At 40.5% G+C, this 10,919-nt stretch overlaps 1 protein-coding gene across 2 annotated transcripts in view; it reads left to right on the forward strand.

The window, feature by feature from the left end:
• The window catches only part of LOC140248491 (uncharacterized), a 32,290-nt gene extending 22,022 nt beyond the window's left edge, over positions 1-10,268 (forward strand). For both annotated transcript variants that reach the window (XM_072329267.1, XM_072329266.1), the window contains exons 5-6: positions 2,271-2,383; positions 6,805-10,268. In XM_072329267.1, the coding sequence (XP_072185368.1) occupies positions 2,271-2,383; positions 6,805-7,353 (662 nt within the window). In that variant the 3' untranslated portion in view covers positions 7,354-10,268. The remainder of the gene's footprint in view (positions 1-2,270; positions 2,384-6,804) is intronic.
• The last annotated feature ends 651 nt before the right edge of the window (positions 10,269-10,919 follow it).

A 10,919-nucleotide genomic window follows, 5' to 3' on the forward strand; every position in this document is an offset into this window, starting at 1 on the left:
TCTGGAGTAGGCGTGGATTTTCAAATGTTGCCTTGTATTGCAGCTTGATGGCAAATTATTTGACTGGCAATGGTCAAGCCATTACCGCCAGCTGCCTCTACCTCATTGTGCCCTTATCAAATTATTGAAATTATCAATAACTTGTCAACACTTTAGCCTGTTTTAATGGAGTTTTCAACCTCTGAAGTGCTTCTGTGTTTTGGAAAAAATAAAAATGTTTAGCTGTTTGTTAGTTCTCATATCACAGACATAGAATCATTAAAGTTGGAGACAACCTCTGAGATCATTTGGTTGAATCCATATACCACTCATATTGCACTCTAAACCATGCCCCTTAGTACCACATGCATCACGGACTTCAGTTTTAAAGTGGAAGTTCATTTTGCCTCTTGATTAATTCACTGTAGTTAATTGGTAAATACTGGATAATACTGACCTTTTATTGTTGCAGTGACATTGTCGACTATGAAGGAGGTAATGTTTAATCTGTCATAGCTTTTTCTTATGGTGTTAACAAAATGAGCTAGAGAAGATGGTGCCTGGAAAACTGAGTGGTAAACTTTGTTCTTAAAGTGACTTCTTAAAGATGCTTCCCAGTATTGACTTTGCTTTCATCATTGGCCTTTACTGTAAAACTGACAGGAAGACCTTCACCCTGCAGTAGTAACTTCTTACTGTTGCTTGGTGGGACTGGTTTTGAGCTGAGTGAAGGTAAGGAGACACTGCTCTGGTTGATTAAGATACAATTTACTAACTTCTGTGCATCCCAAGGATGATGTTTCTCCAGATGTGTGGAGAAAAGCAGCTCTTCTCTAGAAAGAGCTCATATCAGGCTTGTTGCGCTTTGGCCTAAAGGTATAGGGGCCAGAGTAATTAACATGTTTCCTTGTGGTATTTATATATATATAAATATATTTATATATATATATATATATATATATTTATTTATATATATATATATATGTCAAGTACCAGAGATGCTTTGGAGGTAGTTTGGTATGTCACCATAGTTGCCTAGTACAATTTTCAGGTGGCCTAAAGCATCTATGTTCACACTGGACCTACAGCAAGACTGTAACCTTTTACAGTGGCACTTGAGGGGAGCAGGTGGGCATCTTATAGTGGTATGAAGTGGCATGAAGTGCTTGTTCAGGTAATTGGAGACTATTTATATATTTTCCAGATGGAAGACATAAAGCAATTGCCTTGGCAAAGTGACCAGACAGCCCCAGCTGCTGTTTCAGTGCAAATACTGAAAAGAAACATTTTAATGTATTAATTAGCTAGGCTACAGGCTTGCCTTGGTATGAATGCTTATTATAAACTAGTAAATAAATGTGCAGTTAAACTTCCTGATAGATGGAAACATAAAATGAAAATAGGGTCATTTTGAGCAATGTATCAAGATGTGATATGGTATTTGTAACACATGCTTCTATGCCAAACCTACTTCTTCCAGTGCCTAAGTGATTTAGGAGTAACAGATTGGTGTAATGTTGTAGGTTCTGGCAAGAAGAACCATATAAATGTTGCAGATCTCCAGAGCAGGTGCTGATCTTCATATTTTTGTCTCATTTATGGATTCAAGCTATAAAGACTCCTGTCAATAAGAAAAATTGCAGCATACTCCAGCTTCATCCAAAGCTTTCAGTGTTATTGGAGTTATTCTTCACTGTTGAGGTGTTGCTTGTTCTGCAACAGCTGTGTTTAATTTTCTATGTTTGTAAGATTTGCAGAGGTCTGCCTGCTGGCTTCACCTTGCTGTCCTTGTGAGGCTGCGTCCCACCCTTTGACATTGATGAAAACCAAGGCATAGATCAACTTGATTTAATTTGGCTGGTCACTACAGTCCCTGGCTGAAAGACCTTGAATATAAATTTTGGAGTAGCTCACAGTTACTTTTTTCAATGGAAGATAAGGTCTTACTGCTTTAAGCTGTGGCCAGAGTTTTTAAACTGACATCTCTGTAAATGGTTCCTATCTTGAAAGGAATTCTATGTTTGTGTGACTTTTCCTTCTCAGTTTCTGTCTTGGCTGTGGAGCTGTACTTGCTCTATAGATCTTGCCATTTATTTTTGGTAGTATTTTGTCTACTGTGTTGCTTATTTTGTTTGTTGCCCACGATGATATGACAACCATTTCTCTTGTGCTGTGTTTTAACTGTGTGTCTTGCTCAAAGAAGCAATGGTGAAGAGTTGTATCTAACACTTAACCTTCTAAATATTTTTCTTCATCTCCTGATTATTGGTTTATTTCTTTTCCTTTACCAGAAGCTGTGGAAAAATCTTTTAATGAAATGAATCTCGACATCTCAGGGAGCAAAGATTTCAAACCACATCTTACTTTTTTAAAGCTCTCCAAGGCACCAAGACTGAAAAGAAAGGTAACTACATTGAAAATGCTTCTTACTAGGGACTGTTCAAAAGATTTTCTTTCTAATGACTTTTTTTTTGGGGGGGGGGAGGTGGGAGGCTATGTGGTTATGTGACTTATATTGCAATTAGAGGGGGAGAAAAAAAGATATCCTTTTGCTTAGCAAAGCTTGTAGATAAACTGGCCAAAACAATTAGATTTCTTCATATCCAATTGGAAGAGATAGTGCCTCTTCCCCATGTTATGTTAAGGTTGTAGTGGTAGAGTACAGAGCACTTTCCTTCTTCTGTGGCCTGTAGAATCTGCATGAAAATACCATGTCAAGCTGATTCCATAGGGTGGGATGGCTTCTAAGCAATATTTATGAGAACAAGATTAATGTCATGTTGGAAGCCAGGCTGGTGCTTTGATTTATGCTAGAGATGTGTGATGTGCTTTTCTAACCTTTACTGCAGCATTGTATGTTTTATCACATACAATTAAAATAAAAAACAACTCAGATTAGATTGTTCATTTCCCAGTGGAATATGGTCCTGCTTGTTTCCAGGAATAGTTCTTGTATTTATGAGGCCAATATATTGCAAACCTGAAACAGTAAAGGAGTATGCACAAAGAAAACAGAAAATGTTGTAGCTGGAGAAAATGACCTTGTATTTGTGCACTTCAAGTACTTCATATTGACTTGATAGCTGCCTTCTGTATACATGTACAATCAAAAGTTGGTTAGGACTGATAGTTCTGTGCTGGAGGCTTTTTCTTTTATACTGCCTATGGGGAATTTAATGAACTCAAGCATCAGCAATATCTAATGCCAAAAAAAAAAAAAAAAAAAAAAAGTACAATAGGAAAGTAAGAATTACTGACTTTTTTTCTCAAGCTTCCTTTTACTTTTCCTTTCACACTTCCTTTTATTATCCAACTTAAAGTTTTGGGCACCACTGAAAAGCACTTGACTGCATTCTCTTTGCACTCTTCCTTCAGGTATTTATATACCTTGAGATCCCCCTGAATGTTCTGCAGACTCACAGCCCCAGCTCTCTTACCTTTTCCTCACAAAGGAGAGGCTCCAGTCCCTTTGCTGTCATGGTCCTTCACTGGAATTTCTCTAGTAGTTCTGTGTCTTTTATATGGCAGAATCCAGAAATGGGCACAGCGTACCAGGTGTGGCCTTGCCAGTGCTGAATAATGGGAAAGATCACCTCTCTTCACTGGCAATACTTCGTCAATAGAGCTAGTCATCTTTGTGACAGGGGCACACTGACTCATGTTCAACATGTCCACTAGTGTGTTTCTTCCTAGGTGCAGGAATGCATTTCCCCTCATTGAGCTTCATGAGGTTCCTGTCAGCCCATCTCTCAGCCTTTACAGGTCCTTCTGCATGGTAACACAACCCCTGGATCTATCAGTCACCCCTCCCTGTTTTGTATTACCTGCAAACTTACTGAGGGTGCACTCTCCCCCATTGTCCAGATCATTAACAAAGGTGCTAAATAGGTCTGGACCCAGTACAGACTCCTGCAATGCTCTGTTAGTTATCAGCCTTGTACTAGTCTTCACCAAAGACCACCACTCTATACCTTGCCACTCAGTGAGTTTTCAGTCCAACCCATGCATCAGCAGATACTCTGAAGTTCTTAGAGGGATCAGTGTCAAGAGCATTGCCAAAGCCTACAAAAATATCTGCTTCCCTCCTCTCGCCTTCCAGTTATATTGCTCATTTTTGTCCTCATATTCATATGCATCTTAATGCTCTTACTGTTCTACTCATCAGGGCCAAGATGTATAAGCAGAGTGAGGTTATGTATTAAGTTAGTTATTAGGGAACATATGGATGCTGTATGCCCACATAGTCTTTTCAGGGCTTAACCTTGGATAAAGGTTTTAACCTCAAAGAGAAAACTGGAATATTAATGCATGGGTTTTGAGATCTGACATACCAAACTGAAAATACCAACAACTTGATTTGTCTCTTCTCAAGTCAAAACATAAGGGGTAGGGAAGGAAAGCTGTGTATTTCTATAATAGCCCCTTCCTGAAGACTGCTGGAAAGAAACAACCCTTCACCTTCCTAAGCACTACAAGATGCCAAGGTATAAATAAGACAATATTTTGTTTTATGCTAGTATGGCATCACAGTTATTATGATGCCATCTACTGGCTGTAATTACTTTATAACATAAATAACTGTGTCCCTGTAATAGGGATGCAATTTACATATTTCATGGAACTTCAGTGCCTTTTATATAAAGAGAAATGATTAATTTTTTTCTTTTAACATCTCAAGAATGCTTTTTCACAATAAGGTGTGTAGTACAGATACAGTTCTTGCAGCCTTGGATCCCCTTTATGGGAAAGGAGGATTCAGTCTCCTTTAAAACTTCTACAAGTTTAAACTTTGATCTCAGGAAACTGTGCAACTTTGACTTTGTGTCTGAAGGTACCAAGAGGTCTGGGAGGGCTTTGTTTGTGTGCCATTTAGCTTGAATTGCTACCAAAGGAGCACTGTATACTGCTTGTTGATGACATTCAAAACGTGTACCACATCTCTAGCATAAATATAAAGTATGGGCTCTGCAGATTTTTCTGACCTTAGTTTTCAATGAGCCGAAAGGGATTAGCTCACATCTTCAGAGAATACACTTTAGTGTCTGTTGCTGAAGAGCCTTTTCCAATGCATGAAGCCAGTCTCCAGTGCTGGGCACTGTCCTGCTCACCTGTGCCAGACCAAAGCCAAGTGCCACCACTTAAAAGTGGGGGGATTGTTTGTTTCTGCTTACATGCTGTTATGCTGCTTGATATAGATTCAGTTGGTGCAAGTTTGCAAACAGATGCTACACAGTCTGGATGATAGCAAGCCCATGGAATCTCTTATATAAAAAATATTTTGGCTTTGATGAAAAAGGCAGCCCTAATTCTGTCCATTGGTGGCAACTTGATAAACTGTCTTTCATGTGACCTTGTAAGAGTTTCCATCATCCTAAATGTATAGTGTACAGTTATAGCTAGTAGTGTTAAGGTGATGTACTTGGTTACCTGGATGTCTGGCTCAGACTGATATGAGGGTGCACAACTTGTTCAGTTACACTCTGAAGTGCTTTTGCCATCTGGGTTGCACTGAGGCGCAGCAGTGCCTGAATAGTTAGTAGTGTTTGTTGTTGGGGCGTTTGCATCTGGGTGCCACTGGCTGTCTCTTGCCATTCCCACTTGGTACATGCCTGCTCATGTTAGGACCTGCCAGAAGGGCTGCTACAATTAGGTTTGTAAGGAGATTTATTGTTCTTTATGGATGTACACTCTGAGCATTTGAGAACTGAACAAAATGGCTGAAACTTCTTTTAAGGGATGTGTTGCAAAGAGCTCCTCAGAGTCTTACTAGTGTGTTTTCAGTTAGGTTCATTCTCCTCCTTCACTCCCTTATTTAAATTGGCAGCCTGTCGCTGGCAGGGATTGTGTTGCCAGCCCTGATGATCTCTGCACAGGGGAGCCAGTTCTGCTGTGCTTGAGTTTGTTGGGAGAGAAGACTGCAAGGAAATGGGCTGTTCATTAGGGTTTGGGGGACCACTGACTTAGGAACTATTTCCATCTTGGCAGTCCTAAGTTTTGATGCTTTGATAGGCCTTGATTATGGCAGTGGAAGCTGCTTTTTCTTAATCTGTGAAACAAATATATCAGCAGTTTGAAACACATTTGTAAGAGTGAGTGCTTCCATTCACACACTGTGTCTGCAGTAGCATTTGATTGTTGAGATACTAGCAGTGTTTGGCAGCAACATCAGAGTGGCAGGGATTTTACCCTCTCCAACTTTTTTTTTTTTCACTGGCTTGCTTAAATGATCTTGTTTTCACAGTCATAGACTGTTAAGGTTGGAAAAAAACCTCTAAGATCATAAGTCACAGAGTTAAATTTCTTTTGAATACTTCTGTGCTAACAGAAGTAGCTGCACCAGCTGTATTCTGAACCCGTGACTTAAATGCTACTGTGAAATGTGCACATCAAGAAGGATAAATCTTTCAGTCTGTGAAGGTATCAGTGGGTTGAGAAACTAAAGAGATTCAGCCTTAAGTGGAGTAAAGAAATCCTCCTGAAGGCAATTCAGGACTCTAGGGAATAGTTTGCCTGTGTTGTTTTGACTGTTAACTTGCTTGCAATATCTGAAATTCCATAGATGTGTTTGAGTAATAGTAAGGGAATTAAATTGATCTGCTTTTGCATCTCTGCCTCTGTTAGTATGTTCTGGCTTTTGGGGGATTCAGCAGAAGATAAACTTAAGTCAGCTATTAGTACTGTTATATCACTATCTACTTCAGCACTACAGATGAAGTAGATATTGTAATGCTAATGGCGGTGGGTGGGCATTTAAGATATACTTAAAGTACATGATATGTGTAACGTATTTGTGTGTAAATGTCACAATGCTCTCTCAACATTTAGGGCTTCAGAAAAATTTGTTCGGATCTGTATAAAGAGTATGAAGACAGTTATTTTGGCACAGAGGTCTTCAATCGAGTTGATCTCTGTGCCATGCGTAAGAAGAAACAGGAATCTGGCTACTATTACTGCGAGTGTTCAGTTCATGTGGGCTCCAGAGGTGCAGGAGAGAGCATAGAACAAGAAATGCAGACAGGAGGTGTGGAAGCAACAACTAGTGAAGTCCCTTCAAGTGCTGCAGGGGCTGAAACAGGAATGACTGCTGAGAGCTGTAACCTTGCCTTGTGTTCAGTAATAGCTGACCATAAACCATCTGAAAACATTGCTGAGGTTTTAACTACGAGTGAAGAGAAGGAAATCAATGAGGTGAATGGACAGCCTGAAGCCACAGATGAGGCTTCCCTTGCAGCTGATGAGGTCTGCTCAAAGGTGGTAAATGGCCTGTTGCTGAGTGTGGAAGAAGGTCAAGAGAAAGCCAACATTCTAGATGGTAGTGTGCAGGAAACCAAAGCAATGGAATCTGCATCTGATGCTCCAACGAGTTCAGGATGAAGTTATCGTAGCCCTTTGTGATCTGGACCCACCTTTGGCGATGGTGAAGGAAGGCAAGTGGTGTGTGGCACTGGGCTGGGGAGGGAGGGTAGGGATAGTGAATTTTCAACAGGAAACGGACTTTCTTGGAGAATGACAGAACCAGAAGTAGATAAAAACTCAAAAAACATTGTGGAATACTGTGACCAAGTGGTAAAATGTCTGGGTATAAAGAAAAACAAACTGCAGGTGTCTGTGTTTGTACCAGAAAGATAAATTTGTCTGGGGCATACAGGATAAAGCAGAAGCTATGCACTGAAGTCAAAGCAAATGTCAGAAGTGTGTGTTTCAGAAGTAGAGGTTTCTACCTTGGTCACATCTCTTCCCCTGCCCTCTCCACCTTTACCTGCCCTGTGCTGGCAGCCCCTGGCTCTGCCCTCTCTCAAGGAGTGCACACAGCTGCTCTGGGTTAGGATTCTGTGCTGCTCCTGTGACACAATCGTTTATGCTGCAAGTTGTTAATGTGTTTGTGTGAAATATGTGCTTTGGTTCCAATAGTAGCTACTTAATGTGAAAATTTTGTCTGATTTATGGAAATGGATTATTTTATTCCACCACAAAATACAGTAATACCAAATATTTTCCTTTACAAATGAGCTGCTAAGGAAGGACAGGAAGGGTAACCTGTAATGAACTAGTTTTGTAAAATGCTTTGGAGTGGATGAGTCTGCACAGCCTTTCTCTAACCCTGTGTAATGTCATAGTCCCAGGACAGGACAAAACAGAACCGCGTCCACTTCTGGAAGGACGAGGTTAAGGGCCGAAACCTCCTTGCTTTATACCCGGCGGCTCCCGGGTATGGCAGGACGGGGCCGGCAGGTGGCACTGCGGGAGAGCGGCGGCGCCGGAAGCGGAGGGATGCGCTGCCCTGATGCCTACATGGGGCTGGGGCAGCTCCTGAGGGGCGATGGAGATGGGAAAGGTGGCCAAGAGCCTGGAAAATACTATGCATCCCTGTTCTGCTCTACCTGATTCATCAAAAATATGTGTGATCTTAAAAAGCCTTATTTCTTCAGAAAAATGCGTGCATTGTGGGGTGAAAAGTTTAATAGTCCTTAAGAAGAGAAGTATCAAGCATATGGTGTTTGGCTTCTGTACATGGTGCGTGGCAATATGGCTCTGGGCAGAGTATCCAGTGTGCGCTCTGTTAAACTAACATTGTGAAATTAAGCTGTCCAGCTGGTTACCAGCCTTGTGAGCCTGGATGCGTGCCTCGGTTGTGGGGAGCCAGATTTGGGGGCTGGTGTTGAGTGGGAGGATAGGGGTGTCTCTGCATGCAATGAACAGCTTTGTGCTCCGCACTGAGGTTTGGAGCAGTGCTTGGTGTGGTATTTATTTGTCACTCTGCTGAAGGTTGTGCACTTCTAAAAGCCTGTCCCCCAGCGGTCTTCTAAATGCAAATCTGAGAGTGGCTATTCACTGCTGCTCTGAGGTCTTCAAAATGCAGCTCAACTGCACAGTGCTACAGGGGAGGCTTTGAGATTAATTTCACAGAGTAGTTACCAGCAAGGCTTGGAACTCTCTGCATCAGCACACTGGGGACAAAACTGTTTTCCAGAGAACTTTGCCATAAATACTGTTTCCTCAGTGTATTTAATGATTCCCTAATTGGGCAGAGGATCAGTAGAGTCATTCATCTTATAAACCTAAGTGGATTCAATGGCCTAGGACCGAGCACACTTCACAATGAGCTGTATTTGTTCTTGTTGAAAATGTTAATTATCTTTTTATAGACAGATGGCACTGGAGTGTAGCAAATGTGTGGTGAACCTGTGCTCAAAAACGTCTGGGTGTTAAATGCCTACAGATTCCAATTTAAGTTTAATTCTGTTTTAGGAATATTGTGATCCTTGTAGAGTAATTAATTTCACTTATCTTAAGAGTATAGTAGCCTTGTTTGGGTACATTAAGTAAAAGTAAACACTTAAGTTATATCGCTACAATTAATCTTCATAATTTAAAATAGTGCTTAGAACAAACTGTCTACCAAATACAGTGTTTGGCTCTTTATCCTTTAATGACAACTAATTCAAAACAAGTTTCTATAATGTTATTCAAGCTATTAACAGCATATAAAAGTATACTTTCAGCTTCATGGTGGAGAGGGTAAGTTGGGAAATTTGTTGCTCTGCTTTAGGCATAGGAATTCATGTTTTAGCCCCCTGGTGTAATTTAGTCAAAATTAATTGAAACATGCTTGATTATTAGTGGGTGAGAGGTAGCTTATACAATAATTGCGCTGAATAAGCATATTAAGTGCCCTTTGTGATTTCAGTGGGTGAATAATACCTAAAATCTAAGTCCAGCTTCAAGTTTGATTCATTTTTATATACTTCTGCACTTACTGTTATTTTCATGATAATGTTTTCCCCTTTGTGGTCTCTAACTTGCCTATTTTTAAAGTAACTTGCTGTGTAAGCACCAATGAGTTCTATTGAAGATGAATGTAATCTGACTTATTTTTTTCTAATTGGGTTTAGTTTAATGTAACTTGAGTTACTGAAACAGCGGTTCAACTTCAGAGTGAGAGAGAACTTGCATTAAAAATTACCCACTGTCTGTGTTTAAGATCTATGTGTGGAAATGAATTGCCATGATAATTGTTTTCAAAGCAAGTTAAGGAAACTTTGAGACCAGCATTTCTCCCATCCTTGGCTATTCTGCTTTATCTGGATATGTGTAAACTGTTCTAAGAAACAAGATGCAAAAGCTGGAATGTTCTGTAAATACCTTACTTTGGGTGCTGCTAGACAAACACCAGCAGGCCATTTGCTATCTGATCAGCTGTGGTAGTTTGTTATGGATATTACACTTTTTTGGAGGGGTGTTAAAAACAAATGAGCCCAGTATGTTATCCTGCTATAAATAAAGGTCTTGCCTAGTCCAGTTGGATTTCCCTTCTGTATTCCTGTGTTTTCTGCATGTGCAAATCCTTCACATCAGGAAAATGTCATGTTCTGCTGTTGCTGGTGTAGCAGAGCCATCAGAAAAGCAGTAGCTTTGGCTTGGTGCCTTGTGGTCTTCTAGCTGTGGGGATGTTAGAGGCCTGATCCTGTTTTAGAGTGGATAAGTAATGACTGGATCTCCTTTCTTGCTGGGTCTGCTTTTCTTGCTGAGTTCATCTTGACATATCTATTTTGCTGCCATTAGCCAAGGCTTCTGTCTTTATGGTATGCTATATAATAACAGCTCTAACTTTCCTCTTCTTGTGCAGTTAGATTGGAATAACCTATTTGGTGGATGGGTGCAACCACATTTCTCAAAACTTTCCCACTCCCGGTGTTTCTCTTAGTTGTTGCCCTCACAAGACTAATCTTGGCCTTGAAGCAGTGTCTTGTACAATCCCACTCTTGCATGGTTACCCTGAATCCCAGATGAAGGGCTACGATCACACAGCTTGTAGTGTGGCCTGCTTGTAGTACTCAAGAACCTGGATGAGATGAATGCAAGCCAAACTTACAGGTTTTCCTGTACAAATAAATGGAAGATATCCTCTCATTACACTGCCGTGAAATTACAGACATAAG

The sequence above is a fragment of the Excalfactoria chinensis genome, chromosome 2, assembly GCF_039878825.1.
Source record: "Excalfactoria chinensis isolate bCotChi1 chromosome 2, bCotChi1.hap2, whole genome shotgun sequence".
Taxonomy (NCBI): domain Eukaryota; kingdom Metazoa; phylum Chordata; class Aves; order Galliformes; family Phasianidae; genus Excalfactoria; species Excalfactoria chinensis.